At 47.0% G+C, this 18286-nt stretch overlaps 1 protein-coding gene across 2 annotated transcripts; it reads right to left on the bottom strand.

The window, feature by feature from the left end:
• Positions 1-815: 815 nt before the first annotated feature.
• Positions 816-17955, bottom strand: RAD21L1 (RAD21 cohesin complex component like 1). Of its 2 annotated transcripts, XM_074553358.1 has the most exons (15): positions 17815-17955; positions 14272-14550; positions 13462-13560; positions 12093-12222; positions 10512-10611; positions 9441-9547; positions 8881-9066; positions 8166-8267; positions 7081-7188; positions 5835-6064; positions 4893-4995; positions 4047-4186; positions 3285-3365; positions 2663-2740; positions 816-1885 (listed from the first exon to the last, which is right to left on the bottom strand). In XM_074553358.1, the coding sequence occupies exons 4-15, from the start codon at positions 12112-12114 to the stop codon at positions 1694-1696; spliced, it is 1449 nt and encodes a 482-aa protein (XP_074409459.1). In that variant the 5' UTR covers positions 12115-12222; positions 13462-13560; positions 14272-14550; positions 17815-17955; the 3' UTR covers positions 816-1693. The 2 variants fall into 2 exon arrangements, with proteins under 2 accessions (XP_074409459.1, XP_026651792.2); XM_026795991.2 differs by lacking the exons at positions 13462-13560; positions 14272-14550; positions 17815-17955 and adding an exon at positions 12379-13455.
• Positions 17956-18286: the final 331 nt, after the last annotated feature.

Raw genomic sequence — 18286 nt, 5'->3', positions numbered from 1 at the left:
CTCTCTCCTTGAAAGGAAAATTAATGAGTTATCACAGCTGCTGCCACTGGAGCAGCTCTGACCATGTGGCACAGGCAGCAGCTCTGCTGTGAGATGCAGAGTCATTCCTGATGGCTTTTGGGAAAGAAAAATGGTTTCTCCTTCCCTCTGCAGTCTGCAGTGCTTGGTCTCCCAGGATACTCTGACCTGAAGAGTGGGAGCACCACTCCAGGGAGACTGGGCCTGCTGCAGGGAAAGAGGGAGAGGTTTTCACCAAACCCAAACCCTTTTCCCAGGTCAGCACCTGGCTCTGGAAGTGCCAGGCCTGCCACAAGGAAAAGATGAGCTGCCCTTGGTTCCAGCCTTGGCCAGAAGGCTTTCCCATCCAGAAATAGTGTTTGTTTTGCAGAAAACTGAGAGGTTTTTATTATACAGGGATGCTTTTCCCTTCCTTACAACCAGAAAAGGAACCCCTCAGAGAACAGCAGCACAGGCCCAATACTTATGTAATCAAATATTCCTGTTCAGAAAGGACACTCAGCTGGAACACCCCCACAGCCAGTGGCCACCCCATGCCCCACACTGGGGCTTCACCTCTTTTAAAGCCTTTTTAGCCCCTTAAACAGACCCTCAAAACCAAAGCACCCCAAATCCTGTGGGGCAGGAAGCACACACATCAGTGGGCACAGACAGGGTGTCACTGAGGTGAGTGAACACCTGGAAGTCAGGTGACAGCATCACCCATCCTTTCCCATCTAAAGTAAAATCACCAAGTCCCTCACTCTGAGATGAACCCATAGGATTTGATCCTTCAGAAGAAACAACAACAAGCAAAGGAAACATTTTCTGATTTTTATTGATTCCACATGAAGGAACAATGATGTCCCCAAAGCAGCTGAGTGGGGCACAACCATCCCTCCTCCAGGTGGGGGGCAGCTGGAAACCAAGAGCTTCAGAAAATGACAGTAAAAGGGGTAAAATTTATCCTAAATTAGATAAAAATGCAAAGAACTAATAATATTTCAGTCAACATCCATTTTTAAATAGGTCTACACATGAATAAAGGTGTTAATAAGTTAAAAAGCTCTGTGAAATCTGACAATGCAGGGTTTCTAGGAAACAAAATTTCTGTCTGCAGCTTCTGGACTCTTCTAGGGCCAGTGTAACCTCTGTCTGCCTGAACACACAAAAGCAACACTGGAGACAGGACCCTGCTAGATCTTAAAATATGAAATATTAAACATTCTTTGACAGGAACAATTTTAAATAATCTAAAATTTTTTGCTAGAGAGTAAACAGATAACTCTTACTGATGGTATTAGAGAATTAACAGACACAAGCCTTGTCAAAAATAATTTAAGCTCCAAAGGTAGTCTCTGAGAAAGGTTTTATGAAATTCCTTTGAGGATTTTTATAAAATTCCTTGGAGGACTTTTATAAAATGCTTCACAATGTAAATCCCTTACGTAGAATATATATTTTAGTGGTATTTTATTAACATATTGTATAACTATCATATAACTCATTATGTAACTATAAATATTAATAGTAAGCCCTGTAGTGATCACCTGGGGCAGGACCAGGTGATGGTCATGCTGGGTGGTGTAGAGGGCAGGGAGCTCTGCTCATCTCCCACAGCTTGACAAGACATTCCATGCTTTTCCCAGAAAAACAATTTGCTGGAAAATGCAACCCAAGCTGTATTTTGATCAGTTTATCTGATCTTGTCAAACATGGGCCCAGCAGTGGCTGTGAGGTCAGCAAAGGGCTTGGGCTGCTGCAGCTGGAGGACCTGCTGCTTCTTCAGCACCAGGAAGATGTAAAATGTGGCTGCAGCTTCTTTCCGGCTGTTTCTGCGGCAGAGCTCCCGGAAACTGAAGGAAGACACTCCTGATCTCTTCAGTTGCTGTGTGAGGGAAGTGAGAAATCAATCAGGGCAGCTTCTCCACCAGTGAAACTGGAGCCCATGGAGTCCAAACAGAGAGCAGTGCATAGAGGGAATATTTCAGCCTGAATGGCTCAAATGGGATCCCAGCTCCATGGAATCATGGAAGCACACACTGGTTTGGGTTGGAAGGGACCCTAAAGACCATCTCACTCCCCCACCCTGGATACCTTCAACCAGACAAGGTTGTTCCAAGCCCCATCCAACCCAGCCATGAACACTTCCAGAGATGGGGAGCCCACAACCTCCCTGGCTATCTTCCATCTGTGTGTATAGAAGTGACTCCTAACATTTTAATGCCATAAGAGTGTTGGTACTTCTGTGTGTTACTAAAACCTACAATTCCACAGAATTCCATTACACCAGTGAGTGCTTCCATCATGCTTTGTGATTGATAACAATAAATATCCTAGAGCAGTTCTTTGGGCTCAGGTACCTCTTGTATTTTAAAGGCTGTACCTAGGTGTAAATATTTATTTGCTATTTGCACAGACTTTTGAAATACATTCAAAAAAAAGAGCATTCAGAAAATTCTAGTAATTCCAGCAGCTGTGGAAAGGAACATCACACACTGAGCACACAGAATCCTGATTTTCCACAGAAATACCAAAAAAAAGCACCTGCTGCAAGTGAGAAGGGGAGACACAATGGACAGTAGAAGGAAGAGCTTTTCTAACATGGTTCAGCTGAAATCAACACCAGCTTTTGGTATCTAATAACAAAATCCAGCACTGGTACCTGTAAGGTTTTTTGTAACCAAAGACTTCTTTTGCCCCATCTTATTTCTTCATTGTCTTTTCCAGTGGTTGCTTGCTCCTTGAGAGGAAGTAAACAGAAAGTTAGTCAGGGTTTGTAAAAAATCACACACCACAAGAAAAAGGACAGGAGTTCCAGGCTGGCTGAAAATCCAGATGGAGCTGGATGGCCCCAAACTCAGGGAATCTGGAGCCTCTGGCACCTCTGTGCTCACACAAGGCTGTGTGAAACAAGAATGGGACCTGTGTGCTTTGTGCTCAGAGACAGCTCAGGTGCAACATGGACATGGTCCCAGTGAGGCAGCTCCACAGCCAGGTACTGCTCTGTGGCACTGGGATTCTGATAGAATTTGCACTGGCCAGGACCTTAAAGAGATATTCAAATATTTGACTTGGGATTTTGGGTTTAACCTCTGAAGCCTGCAGCTGACTGCCCTGATTTCAGAGTACCTGAACATCCTCAGAACCAGCAGGGTTGAATTGAAATTATTTCCTTCTCACAGGAAGGAAACTCCCTGGAAGTTCACAATGCTATTTTTTTTCTTTTTCAAAGAAACAGGGTTCTCTCCTGAAACAAGCCAGGGCCATCAGCTTAGGACACACACCTCTGGCACCTCCACCTGCTGTGCTTCAACTTCCTGGCCCAGGGAATTTTTGGAGCTCTCAGAGAAAGCTGCTCCATCCTCCTGTGAACATGAAAAAGACAATCACTATGCCTGGCCACTTATGCACACCGTGCAATTCTCTTTACACAGTTCTTCTCAAAGAATTTATTGTAATGATGTTTTTCAAAATAACTTAATAGCTGCTATTTCTACCATGTCTTTCCTGATACAGGGAAGGACCTTGTGTAGGATTTATCTACAGATGAATCTAAACCTATGGGCAGAGGTCAGGCATGGAGCACACATTTTCTGCTGCCATTAGCTCCAATTTCATCACTTTTCAACATTAATGAGCCTCATATTCTCTAAAGAATGTCCTTTAGCAGAAGTGAAGATGAAGGAGATATTGCTTAAGTATTTCCTCGATATGACACACAAAATGTAAGTTTTATCCTTTATAAAGATTATATTTGTCTCTTCAGTACAATATTTCATATTTAATATTAAGCTCTCATGTATACTTAGTGATTAAACTGTAATCTATGCTGATTAATAAACATTTTAATTAATCATTCATTCATTGTGGGAGTTTACCAAATTATAAATAAACTTTCATCACACAAGCTACTTAATGCTCTCTTGACTGTTTTTAGCATTCTTTCCAAACGTTAGTCATTTCTTAACATATTTTAAATGGAACCTTAGCAAAAAGTAGAACCAATAGGCACACTTAGGTCTCTAAAACTGAGGAAAACTGCTCACTATAATTTCACCACAGTTCTCATTGGCTTCATTTCTGTCATTCTGTGATGTCAACATTAAGGAATCATTTCTAATTTTCCTCTCAGTCTCAGAATGAGCTGGCTCCTGCAGGTAACTTGGCTCTTCTACTGGCAGCATCTCTGTATTAATAGAAAACCAAGGTTGAAGAGGAAATTACTGTGAATCATCATCCTTAAAAAAAACCCTCTGAAAATCAAAAATCACCCACAAGTTCACAGTCTTTGAGAGGAAGAGTCAGAATAATTGAAGAAGCATCATTCCCAACAGAATCATGGAAGAAGAACCTTCTAAGGCAGGTTTTCCTTTTCTGAAAGTTGACCTTTATGGACTCACAGGAGGTGGGTTTGTTAATTAATTTTGGAGACAGGTTAGGTTCCCAGCAGAGCAAAGGAATGAAAGTGGATACATCCTTCTCAGAAGATCTAAAATGGAACATTTCTTCTTGCCTGATATTAACCAAACACATCTTCCAGATACAAGTAGAACTTTTTACATTAATTTGGAATTTTGGAGAGAAGTTTGGTTAAGCTTAGGATAAGTGGGAAGCTAATTTTTTAAATTTTATTGAAAAAACCCCACAAGCAACATTACCCAAATCTGCAGTTTCAGAGATAATTAGAGAAACCAAAGATAAAACCAAAAATATCTTCTTATGCCACAAGGAAGAAAAATTTGCATTTCATATAATTTCTAAGAAACAAAAGAACAGCTAAGTAGTAATTTGGGTAGTACTGCACAACAACACCTCTTGTGTCTCTCAAACATTATGTAGAATAGAAAATACTCTCTAGCACCTAATTCTGCACATCAGAATTAAAATATTACCTGTAGTATCTTGCTCTTTTCTCATTTCTTTCATTTCAGACATCCTCTGTATTCCATTTGCTCTCATCTTAAATATGTCAGTCTTGAAGCATTTTTCAAACAACTGAAAAGAATTATTTTTTGTTTGCTTTCAGAATATCATGTCAGATTATTTACAAACATCAACACAAAATATGAATATGAGCTGTATGTTAATGACTGCAACCCAGAATTTCAGTATTTGAATTAGGTCACTCTGAAAATCTGCAATTTTTTGTTTGTTTTTAAGCAACAGCTTTCTGCAGCTCTGACATGAATTCCATGAAAAAAAAACCATCTTAGGAGCAGCTTGAATCATTTTTTTTTAAGCCAGCCAGTAGGGAAGAATGAAAGAAAGAAACATCTGCAGTTTTCATCTTCTTAAAGAGCAAGTTGTAATTCTGCAGCTGGACTCTAAGTGGTGAAGCTGCACTGCTGCAGTGAACCTTTCCAAATCCATCAGCAATATTCTACTACTAATGTCTGATGTACCTTTAAAATAAATATAAACAAAAGACATCTCAAATTGATTATGAAGAGGAAATATACTAATAAACAATACAAGAAATGAGGAAGTATAAAAGAAATGGACAGAAAAGTAAAAAGCTGTGTCTCAGTGCAAGTTTAGTCAGGTGCCAGTGTGTGAAATGAAACATCAGCTCTTGTTTTCCTTTAGTAATTTTTCTCTTGTTGGAGTGCAGAAGGTTAAGGCTGTGACCCCACAGATGATGAAACAATTAGTGGTGAGGGTGCAAACCATCAGGTGTCTGCTGACCTGAACTGCACAGCAATGTTCAGGGCACACCTGCAGCCAGCTCCAGCTTCAGATCAGAGTCTGCAAAACCTCTCTCACTCAGATCCCAGCTCTGCAACAATCCTGGATCCTACACAGTGGCACAGACCCCACAAGGAACTGATGTTTACCTTTTGCAGCTGAGCATCAATCATAGGCACTGAAGAATGGGACAGGAGTTTATCCACACCTCCCCAGTCCTTCCACATCATCGTTTTCTTGGTGGGGGGAGCGAGGTCCAGCGTGGCCAGGAGGTCAGAGGAGTCGGAGAGCTGCTTGTAAATGGTTTGGCAGCTGAGCTCCTTCTCTGCATCCACCAGCAGCTTCCTCTTTCTTTGTTTTTTCTTCCTCGGGGTGACAGCTACATAAAGCAAGTATTAATAACAAGTCTTAAGGTCTATTCCTAGGACATTAAACACACAAAAAAGGCCCAGTGAATCAACCTGGCTGCCAACCTTCTGAACACTGCCTGGACTTGAAAATCAAAGTACAAGTGCACAGGCCAGTCCTTCAAAACTCATAGACACCAGTCTATGGAGTTTTCATTCTTTGTATTCTTTTATTGAAATTCCCTTATGTTTAATTGTGGAAGACAAATGACTCTTTTAATAAAGAGCTGGGTACAGGACAACATAATGAAAACACATGATAGAGCAACAAGACTGAATAAGCTTTAATCCATCAGGAAGTTAAGTGCTCCAGGAACTGCTGATGCACTCAAGAGGTTTCATTACCTCATAATTAATATCTGTATTTGTCAGTCTAATCCTTTAGCAATTTAATCAAGATGTAAACACAAAAGAAAGGCACAGATTAGTTATATAGTCATAACTGCCTGGATATTATTTGGGCAGGCCAGAAAATTCCAATATTGTAAATATTGCTGTCAACATGAGCTTGCTTATTCATAAACAGCCACCAATGTGATAGGGGACATTTAGATTTCCTCTGCAGAGGAAATGTAATACTTTTCACCTTGGATCTTGTTAAAAGTTCACACACCAATGTTTTCCAAAGGCTTGTAAGTTTTAGGATTGTGATTTTAAATATAAAGGTCACTGATGTGTGACTGGCAATTAAAATTTTTCAGGTGAATCTTCAGTACCACCCCCAAGGCCAAGCTTGCAATGCTACCAGAGCTGAAGAGCAACAAAACTTGACTTGTACATGGAAAAAACTGCAAGTAGAAATTTGGGAAGCTAGGATAAATAACCTGACACTGGGTTTGTATAATATTTACTGTAAAAAGGAACTCTGACTGCAGGAGCAGATGAAATCTAAGGTGGGAATAATCTTTATTGCAAATATTTTCACTACTAAACAGCAAACCAAAACTAGTTAATGCAAACATTTATCAGAAACGAATCAACTTCTGACCTGTATCATCAACTGGCTCAAGCACAAATCCTTCTTCCTGGAACAAAAGGATTGTCTCGTTCATTGTGTGATTTTCATCCTTAACAGTGTCTGCACAGTTGGACTCAACTGCAAGAAAAGCCAGCAGATAACCCAAATTACTAACAAAGGAAAATTGCAATATGGACTAATTTCTCAATCACACGACAGAGAATGCTACCAGACAAAAACAGCAAGAAATAGGAAACTGTGGTTTTGTTTATAATCTCCCTTATGTTCACCAGTTCCTTCTCATACCCTCAATGCTGTACACTTCCCTTCACTGATCCCAGAATGACCAGGCCATAGCAGAGACAGATCTGGAGAAAAATTCACACAACAGAAAGTGTTCAGGGGCAAATGTGTTCAGTTTCAATCCCTATCTGTTTCCAGTTGCAGGCAAGTGCATGGCAGTGGGGACATCTCTGTCAACAGAAAATAACAAGCAGCACCAGCAATAGAGCAAGGAGAGGCAAGAGCCACTCTATCCCTTTAAAGCTGTTCCAGAATTCTCTGTTTTAAACTAACACCCTGATGGGGGAGTAAGGATTTAAGATAGCAAAAATTTCTCAGAAATAGTTATCAAAGCTTAATTTCTTTCATCAACATCAAACCAAAAGAAGATTAACAGCACATTTATGAGCTACTTAAGTGTCAGTTGTTGCAGAAATATGAAGCTAGAAATAGAAGCACTGAATTGTTTCTGTTGGAAAAGACCTTTTAAGCTCTCACTAGGAAAGTTCACTGTTACAGGACAGCCTTATTTGGGTTTCTTTCCCCCTCAAAAGGGACACCATGCTGTGAGCAGCAGGGTGGACCAACAGCATATCCAACAGGATGTCACATGAAGGTGTTTCTAAGCAATGTGAAGTTACAAATTTGGAATCTCTAAATCAAATAAAATGATCCTAAAATGGTGGATGAAGCAGTTTAGGAAAAAAAAAAAGGCAAAATAAATGAAGAAAGGGAAAAGGCACAAGGATACAAAAAGCTGAATGTGAGTGACATTAGGCATTAACAGAGGAACAGAGGGTTTATGTGAGATGGAGCAGACACTGCAAACTCACTGGCTGTGCTGTTCTCTGGCAGATCTTGTGACAAAGGACGTGCTTCCTCCTCATCAAGAATGTCTTTATCTAGGACATTTTGCTCATCCCTCAACAAGATTTCTTAAATACAAAGCACATAGTTTTAATCATTCTAAGCCTTAGTAGTCATGAAACAGTCTGATACAGCCTAATGTTAGTCAAGGTTAATACTCTGCAAAGAAAGCAAGCTCAGCTTCTGCAGATGGCTGGCAGTGGTGTGGCTGTCTGCAGCAGCACACAAAGGAGGGGATTAGTCCCAAGTTTGAGATTTCCACCCTTTTTTTTTTTTTTAATATGGCCTTAATAGTGTTAACAGGTATCAATCTGTAAGGTTTACATAAATGCTCTAAGCCATAATGATCCAGAAACTACTTTGCTGCCTTTGTTATTACAACAGTACGGATAAAAAGTGCTGCACTATTTCACCTTTAAAAACAGAAATTAATTGTTAAACATGAAGCATAAATTTAATGCCTTTAAAATAATGAAATACAGCCTTTAAACCAATTTGACTTGGCAGTGTCTAAGTGATCACAGACTTAGTGACAAGTAGGAAAAATATATGTATGAAAACAACAACTAACATAGAATTTATGTTTGACAACAATCGCTTTGCTGCTCTCTTGACTGTTTTCCTGTAAGAATGAAAATATTTGGAAAGGAACCAACTCTCTTTGCCTGTGGCAAACCCTACCAATCATATCTGCAGCATCCTCCTCATCCCCAAAATGGTCATCCTGGAAGCAGTAAACATCTTCATGCAGCACAGATTTGTCTCCACTGGTGCTGGCTGAGTTGGGATCTGCCACCAGACTGTTACTGCTCGTCAGGACACTGCCCTCAAAGAAGCTCTGTCTCCTCAGGGCTTCTGCTTCTTCATCTGAGGGAACACACAATTCCTGATTCCTCATCTCTGTGAGTTTTGTAAACTCAGATGTATTAATTTCCTAATTTTCCAAGTATTTTTTAAAAGGTTGCAAGATGCCCCATACCTCAAATGGAATAAAGAATAAACAATTTTATCTAATTTATTAAAAGCAGGAAATGTTTGGTTTGGTTCTCAGTCTCTGACACCAGATTATATTGCTTACACAAAATTTTAAACCTAAGACAGCATGACAGGCCAATCAGCAAAAGCATGAAACAAATGGACCTTTAATCACAGCTTTTTCACACATGGAAAGGGCTCACATAAAAGTTTCACATAAAACACATTTCCCCTTATGAAATTCTTCTACTCTCAACTACTCTCACCAAAGTTTCTTTCACAGAGAAGTATGCTGCTTTCATAATCCTCTGTAAGTGTGATTTCTTCAGCTCTGCTCTGATTCAAGGTAAAATGTTCAGCAACATCAATGGCCCTGATGAAAAAAACATTATAAAAATAGAGAGTGAACTGAAACTCATTGAGCATTCAGCTGGAATGTGAAAACTTGGTTCTACACAGCCTTCAATCCTGGCATTTTATCACAATTTTATCCCCATATTTCTCCACTCCCTTTTGCCACTAAACTTGGGCTTTTGTGATTTTGTTCCCATCCAAGCCCTGGTACCTACCAGACCCTTGTCAGAAGGCAACTAATTAGTGAACATCTTTTAAATCAAATTACACAACTCTTTGGGCAGGGAGAAAAGGCACCTTTACAGAGTCAACACACTGAGGCACTTGAATAAAGTGTATTATATTGCAGCTGTACTTACAAAATAATAAACCCTTACTGATCCCATCAAACCATATTTATGAGGAGGTACAGAGCAACCCTCAGTGGAAATCTCCTGTCCTGGACCTTTGGAGCACTAGAGCCATCAGAAACATGACTTAGCCTCCTGGTTTTTATCAGTTTTCTACATTAGTGCTGCTTTGTGTCAAAAAAGCCTAAGAAATGTGCTGGCTTTTTCTCAGGAGCCAGGCTGACTATTGCTGATAAAACACCCCAGCCCCAGAGAGCAGTGGAGCAGAAACAAAATGAAGCTACCCAGTGGAACAGTGCAACACTGTGTGGTTACTGGCCACATCTTTCAGGATTAATACTCATTTTTATCTCTTCTCTTGGGATTCAGAAAGCTGTTTGCATCCTTCACTCAGACAATTTAAAATCCTGAAGTCTAAGTTCAAGACATTATTCCATTGTGAAGGTCTGTTGATTAAAGGACTGAGGAGAACTACCAAAGCACAATGCCTGTGGCTGCAGAGCTCAGAATTTAGGAGAATTCAGTTATTAAATCAAAACAACCCAATCTGAGTCTCAATCAGATAACAGCAAGTGTATAGCTTTTACTTCTGAAAATTCTAAAAGAATGAATAAAAACTAGGGAGGCATTTACTTTACATCTGGTAGTGGTGCTTCAAAATCATGAAATTCTTCAGGTAATGTAATGGACTGATAAGCAGCCTCAAAGTTCTCTTCTGGAAGGTCAAGAAGCCCTGAAATAAACAGACAACATAACAAAATAAGTATCAATAAAATAAAAGTAGTGCTGTCTCCCAAGTAGGTATAATAAGCCCATAAACCTGTCAGGAGGGACTGCTGCCATTCTAAATCACAGAATGGCAAAGCTTAGGCACCCAAAAGTGGAATTTCAGTTTCCATGTCCTTAAGATGATCTATTTTTTACAGACATACAAAAGAGTTTGCTGCAACAGGACCTGAAATATGTAAGTACTTGTGTTGGTGAGCAGCTGCTTTAAGTCCCTGGAAGGTTCTCCCAGCTGATGTCTAGCCCAGAGTCTTTCACAGCACTGCAAATGAACCACTGTGTTTTCCTTTCCTCTGCTCTGTCTCCATAACACTGTTCTCCAGCAGCAAATAATTATGTACTCAGACTCCCAATTACTTGGGAATCAGAGAATCCTGGGAAAATTTACGAGAGGAGGGATTTCTCAAGGTCATCCAATCCAGCCTTTTGCTCAGAACAGGGTTAATTTCAAAGTCAGATCACTTTTGTCTATTTCTGTTGATGCAGATTTCACAGCATCCCTGAACAGCCCTTTTCAGCATTTTACCACTTCTGCTGAGATTCTTCAACCCCCCTTTTATCTAGGTAAATAAAGCCTCTGTTGCAGCAGTGGTGACTGTTGTGTACTCCTGAGCTGTGTGGTGCCCTCCAAGTTGCTATAGGATCAATCTCCAAAATAGCCACCAGTTGTGGCTGGCAGATTTCAGTTGCATATTAAGGGAAAATTTCTTCATTAAAAGGGTTTTCAAGCCCTGGCACGGGCTGCCCAGGGTAATGCTGGAGTCACCATCCCTGGAGGGATTTGAGAGACATGTGGTATTTGGGGACATGGCTTAGTGGTGGCCTTGGCAGTGCTGGGTGAACAGTTGGACTGGGTTTAGGAGGGCTTTTCCAGCCTAAATGGTTCTGTGATTCTATAATTCTGTGATCATATCCTTGAGAATAATGCAGAGTAATTATTGACTATTTTGCAAACAGACCAGGTCACAAAGCACATTAAAACTGGCAGTAGACACTGCTGTTCTCAGGCTTTTTTTTAAACAACAGTGCCTCCCATTTATTGCCTAAGTATGACAAATACAGAGCCTGTTGGAAAAGGCTCCAGTCATCTCAGCTCCCTTCTCCCTGTCTACATGGCTAGAGCTCAAAACACACTGTCAGGTCTGGCACTGACACTGTTAGACATGTTGTTGGTGTCATCAGAAATTAAAATTAATTATTCAGCAATGGAGGCTGAATTCTAGCATCTTCTTGTAAGCCCACTTAAGATACTGCTTCTGTTAAGGTAGTCAAAGATCTGAAATGGCACTAAATGAAGCCAGACCAGCAGTAGGTGATAGTATGGTCAGTTTCTTTTGGGGTCAGTAATGTGTATTTAACAGAAATAGCCAAAAATTAACTTTTAAAATGAGAGGACACAGATGAAAAAATGCTGAATTTTGTGTATACCTGGACGAAAGGCTGTCTTCATTTTGGTCAGAGCTTCATTGCAGTCTGCCAAGAGGTACTTTACTTTCCTGTTGTAAATCCGCACCACCCCCAGGAGTAAGTGTCCAGAGGTTCGCAGAGCTATAGCAAACTGTGAGGATTGAAATTTAAAAAAAAAATTGTTTAGGAGTTAGTATTTTTGGCAAAAACATTAAAACATTACACAGAAATAACAGAGTTCTCTACAAGAGACCAACACCTCCATCCCAGAACTCTGCAGGAGATCCCTCCTCATGCTACAGCCTACCTTTGGGGAGAGGATTTTTTGGACGGTGGCCTCTAAATTGCACTCAAAGATGTGTGCCTTGGTCAGCTTCTTCTCCCAGTGGGCAGCCAGCCAGATTTTGGCCAGTGGTCCCCGCTTGTTGATGAGCAAATGGACGTAGAACATGGTGCCTGGCAAAAGGTCTCAGGGCAGCCCTGACAAAATTCCCTGAGCTCTTCCCCTTGCAACAGGAGATGGGTCCTGGGGCCCCAAGTAGAATTAGGGATTTAATGGAATCTGAGGGGATGGAGGACTCAGTTGGCTGCTGTGGGGAAGGAGGAATTTAGTGGGATATGAGGGGATGAGGGGGACAAACCAGGCACTGAAGGGGATGAGAGGATTTATGGGATCACAGGGGACAGGGCACCCAGGCAGATATTGGGGGGATGTGAGGATTTAGTGGGATCCAGAAAGGCTGGGATCACCCAGCTGGGCGCTGAGGGGATGGGAGAACCCTGAGAGCACTGAGGGAATGAAAGGATTTAGCAGAACCCTCAGAGGGCAGGCAGGGGGGATTTGGCGGGAGATCCTTAAAGGATGGGTCAGGGTGGATTTAGTGGTGCCTGAGGGGACAGGGGGAGCCAGCCAGGCCCCGAGGATTTAGCAGGACCTGAGGGGATGGGGTGACCAAGACGCTGAGGGGACAGGGGGCCTGAGCAATGCCAGGAGGGACGCGTTGCACTTAGCGGGATCCTGAGTGACGGAGGGGCAGAGCCGGCCGCTGAGGGGCCCTGCGGGGATGAGGAGCCCCGGGGACCGAGGGGGATCCGGCGGCGCTGAGGGGGCTCGGCGGGGCGGGCGGACCCTCCTCAGGCCTCAGCCGCGGCTCGGCCGAGGGCGGGAAGGCACCGGGGGAGAGTCCCACAGCGGGCCCGCCCTCAGAGCCCCCCAGGGCCCGTGTCCACTGCCATGGAGCCCTCGGCAGGGACCTGCCGCCGCCAATGGCCTCCTCCTTCCTGGGGCTCAGCAGCAGGAGCCTCGCGTGCTCGGGAACACATTGTCGCATCCACCTCTCCCTCTCCTCTCCTTGTCTTCCCCTCCCCTTCTCCTCCCAATCCCGTTCACCCTTGACGTTCCAAGAGCCCGTTTGCAGACACCGCCCCATCTCTTTCTCTGCAGGTGAGCAGCTCCTGCGTGGCTCCACACACGTCTGATAAAACTCCCCTGGTGAAGGAAATTTGCAGAAGAAAACAAAACAAAAAACAAAAACAAAAACAAACACAAACAAAAAACCCCAGAGCCTCGGGTCAGACCTCTGTACAGAGGGGGAAAGGCAAAAGGTGCACAGCCATCCATCTGTGTCAGCTCCAGCCACCCCTGAGAGAAGACAGTGTATTTGCACACTTAGATGTCACCAGCCAGGGAAAAAATAGTTTTTCACCCTCTGCTTCGTGCTTTCCATGCTTTATATTCAGACAGAACAAGCGAAGCTCCCGTTGCTCCCAGGCACAGCCCGGAGCATCAGCTGTTGCCATATCACAAGGCACCTGAGGTTTTCCCTGTCTCCCTGGTGTTAGCTGAAGATAACGAGATCTTAATTATCACCAGGAAAGTGCTGAGCCTCATCCCAGTGCAGCTCTGCATCTGGCCATAGTGGTAAGCAGGGCTCCATCCCTCCAGCTGCCTTTGGGCTGGGGCTCAGATGTTTGGGGAAGGAGAGCGATTTTTTGCTATAAATCATCCTTGGAGTGGTGTATCCCCACAGGGACTTGGAGGAACCTCCCACGAGCCCAGGGGCAGGTATCCACTACCCATCCAGGGCACCAAACCTGTCTGAGAACTCCATGCCCTGCAAGAGGGGAACCACCCTCACTGTTGCCCATTGTGCAGCTCCAGCCCTCCCCAGCACCAAGGCTCAAGTCCAGCCCTACCTGCCTTGCTGGTGGCAGCATCTCGCAGGAGCAGATTGCTGAATCAGAAACCCCCTCATCCATGGGGAGCACTGGGATGCTGTGTCTGGGGTACACAGGAACTGGCAGTGTCAAGGCAGGGAGGCTGTGATGTGCTGGGGATCTCTGGTCCTCCCAAATTGCTGGATCTCTCAGTGATGTAGAGCCAGCTCCTGAATTGCCTGGCTGCTTTTCCCCTGACCTCCGAGTCACCTTGAGCCGTGCTGGCTGCGAGTCCTCGCTCTGCCATGGGATGCTGTGAATGCTAAGGAGGCAGGAATTAAACTTCACCTCGGTGGTGAGGCTGGATAGGGGTCAGCACTGCCAGTGGGCACCAGACAGCTGTGCACTCCCCAAAATTTGGCTGTGCTGCACTGGGCTGTATTAGGGAACAGAGCCAGGTCCTGTCTAGCTCCATCACATTCCTGCTCCTGCTGTCCTCTTCTGCCTGCCTGAGGCTTCCATTTGCTGTCCCTCTCATCCATGTTCAATCATTTTGTCTGAGGAGTTACATGTTCCCATCCTTGGTTCCCCGTCTGGCTCCTTCACCCTGTTCTATCTCCCAGACTCCTTCCCCCCCTCCTCTTTCCTTTTCTTTCCAAGTCGTCTGTCTCTCCCCTCCAGCACTCCTGCAGTTTCATTGTGAATTTTGGCAGTGCTCCCTCTGACCTTGGCTGTCTCTCTCCTCTCTTTGCTCCTGCACTGGCAGCATAGATCTTGGCTGTCTCAGCCTCTCCTCCCCGTCTCTTAGTGCCAGCACCTTGGGGATGGCGTGGCCTTTGCCAGTCTCCATCCTCAAGATCAGGAAGGATTTTGGGCTACCCTGAGGACCCTTCAAAGGCCTGGGGTCCCCTCCAGCTCCCATCCAGCAATGGCACTGGGATCCTGGGGCAGCACAGTGCAAGCAGCGATGCCAGCAGGATGCATCCCTCCACCTCATCCCTCACAGGTGGCCTCTCGAGCACTGCTGTGGGATTGGGGTGCAGGAGCAGCCCCTGGGCAGCATGGAGCCCTGACCCCATGGCAGGCTCAGCCCTGTCCCTGTAGGAAGGCAGGTGGGAGCCACAGCAGGAGTGTCTCTGTTTCTGCCTCACAAATCCCCATCCTGGCCAGGCTCCTGGCCTTGGCATCCCTGGGTGCACAGGCAGCCTTGGGGCTTGGGTGCTCCAGGACAGAGGGCTTGACCACAGCTCTGCTCAGGAGCAAACTGGTGGCAGTTCTGTGTTCCCAGGGAATTTGGTGATGGTGAGGCAGCAGATCTGCTCCTGCCCATCTGTTCACTGAGATATGCCTGCCTGCTCCAAATCCATCTTTTCCTGCTGATTTGGGACAATCTGTGTCCCATGACCTACTTGTCTCCAAGCATCTCTTGCCTTCCTGCGGAGTGGGTTGGTACTAAAGACTCTCTAAATGTAGTTAACGTGTCAGGATGCACTTACATTTATTTTTAATTCTGCTTCTTTCTCGGCCCACTTCTGGCTACATCTCTGGGGACACTGTGCTGGGAAGCCTCTGTGTTCCACAGAGTCACAAAGTCACGGAATGGTTTGGGTTGGAAGACACCTTAGAGATCATCTCATTCCAAGCCCCCTGCCATGAGAGCTCCATGCCCTTGCTGCAGCTCAGAGACTGAGAAGGTGCCATGTGTTGGTTTAGGGTGTTCCAGTCAGCCTCATGGATAGACACTGTGCCTGGATAGGTGCTGTGCCTGGATCGTGTTGCACCTGTCCAGCCCTCAGAAAACACCTCTTTATTTGTGTGGCATGCTCTAAAACTCTCTGACCTTTTTTTTATCTATTTTAGCTGTACCTGACAGAGACTTCAGAGAAAATTCCTGCCCTGTCATGACACAGGTGGCAAGAAACTCCCATCTGGTAGCTCCACACAGAGAAGTGCCCAGACACTATGGATAACACAGAGAGCCCAGTATAGCTGCAGAGGAACACACTGTGTGCAGGGACAGGGTTCAGGATACAATGGGGACAGGGTGCAGGCACAAACATCATCCCTGCAGCCCCAGTACTGAGCTCACCCAGCACCTGCAGCACTGGGTGTGCTTTTGGAGATGCTGGAAACATGTGAAGGTGTTGAAGGGACTGGCAAAGTAATGGACAGACCTTCCCAGCAGCTGTCAGCAGCCCACCCGCTATTGCTGGGATTTATATCCACATCTCCAGGCACTGCTCCAAATGTGGAAATAGACCACGTCGTACTAACAAACGAGGGAAAGTGTGTGGCTGCCAGCAGGTCGCTGCTGGGGCACGTGCCTGGCTCTGGTGCCAGGTCAGGGAGAAGAAGAGTGCAGGCACTGACATGAATACTCTGGGGAAAATGGAATAAATAACGTGTGTGTGTGTGTGTGTGTGTGTGTGTGTGTGTGTGTGTGAAAGGGGGAGGCATTAAGCCCAGTGGGAGCTGGGGTATATCATACCTGACCCAAACCCAGGTCAACCCCCACTTTCCCTGAGAATTTGGGGACAGTCAGGGCAACGTCCATATGGGACCTCTCCCTGCTGTCTTTGGGGCTGGGGATGCTCATGGTGCAAACCCAGTGTCGCCAGCCCAGCTCCACCTCATGTCCCACAGGGGACTGCTAGTTGTGGAGGACACGTCCTCCAGGCAGACCGCACACAAAACCCACCGTGCTGCTCTGTGCTCTCCAGAGCCCCTCCCCACGCAGCCCCCAGGGTGCCCACGGAGGGTCCCGGCGCTGCCGAAGGGGTGCACAGAGGGGTCCCTGTCGCACGGCAGGTGCCGGTGTGCACCCGGGCGTGTGCATGCGAGTGCATGTGTGTGCCCCCCGTACGTGTGTGTGTGTGCGTGTGCGTGCGGCGGCCGTGCGCGACCGCGGCTCGGGGCACCCACCGCCCGCCCCGCGGCGGCACCGGCACCTGCCCGGGGAGCCGGGGAGGCGGCGGGGGTAGGCAGCCCGACGCGGGGGAACGGGAGGGGAAGCGGGGCAGCTCGGTGCGGGCATCGGCGGGGAGGGCAGACCGAGCGGAGAAGCGGGAGCGGAGCCCGGTGCGCGGAGCGGGGCCACAGCCCGGTGCGGGAGCGGGGAACGGGAGGGCAGACCCCGGCGGGAGAAGAGGGTTCGGTGAGGGGCAATTTAGCGGAGTCACAGGGACACAGGTCCCCACAGGGGGTTTCAGACGGATTCGGGAAGGTGGGTCGCGCGGTGGGAGCCTGGTTTGGGAAGGGGGAGAGCCAGGTGGGACGACCCGGTCCGGAGAGGCAGGTGAGGGTTCAGGGAAGGGGAGCACCCCGGTCTGGGGTTCCGCGGAAAGGGGACAGTCCGGGCGGGGTCGCCGCTCCGAAGGTTGCCCGGTTAGGCTGAGCGGGATCCCAGGAGGAGGAGCAGCCCGGCTCGGAGACCTGCGGGGTGGGGCTGGTAGCCCGGCCAGGGAAAGATACTCCGGGGAGGGGAAGCATCCCGCCCTCGGGGTTCGGCTCTGCTTTGGGGAAGCATCCCGGTTCGGGGACCCGCCTCCGACCCAGCGGAGCATCCCGTCCCGCTTCCACCGCTCACCTTCGGCCGCGCAGGCCGGCGGCGGTTCCATGGCGTCCCCGCGGGCGGCGGAGCTGCGGAGCCCGGACGAGGCGGCGGCGGGTGCGGGGGCCGGTGCGGGCGCGGGGGGGCCGGTGCCGGCGGGCCCGGGGCTGGCTCTGGCGCTGGGCTGCGCTCTGGGCGGCGCGGCGCTGGTTGTGCTGGCGGGGGCCGTTCCGCGGGCGGCGCGGCCCGACCCCGCCGTGCCGGCGCGGCAGATGGAGCGGCTGGAGGCTCGGGCAGCCCGGCTCCGCGCCCGCCTCGACCGCTGCACCGTGGCCGGGCTGGCGCTGCTGGCCCTGGGCGGGCTCCTGCTCGCCGCCCTGCTGCTGGCCGCCGCTGCCGCCCGCCGCCGCGCCCGGGCCGCCCGCCGCACCGGGGGCACATATGGCTCGGTACGGCTGCGGCTGCGGAGGCTGTCAGCTGAGGGGACGCGGGCGCTGCTCGAGAGCCA

The sequence above is a fragment of the Zonotrichia albicollis genome, chromosome 17 (assembly GCF_047830755.1).
Source record: "Zonotrichia albicollis isolate bZonAlb1 chromosome 17, bZonAlb1.hap1, whole genome shotgun sequence".
Lineage (NCBI taxonomy): Eukaryota > Metazoa > Chordata > Aves > Passeriformes > Passerellidae > Zonotrichia > Zonotrichia albicollis.
Note: the sequence above shows the minus strand (reverse complement) of the source record. Positions and strands in the feature narration are given on the sequence as shown.

Coding starts and splice junctions, on each gene's coding strand:
- RAD21L1 (XM_026795991.2), bottom strand. CDS start 12,522: ATGTTCTACGTCCATTTGCTCATCAACAAGCGGGGACCACTGGCCAAA. Junction 12,223..12,378: donor AAAAAATCCTCTCCCCAAAG/GTAGGCTGTAGC, acceptor CAATCCTCACAG/TTTGCTATAGCTCTGCGAAC. Junction 6,065..7,080: donor TGAGCCAGTTGATGATACAG/GTCAGAAGTTGA, acceptor TGCTTTATGTAG/CTGTCACCCCGAGGAAGAAA.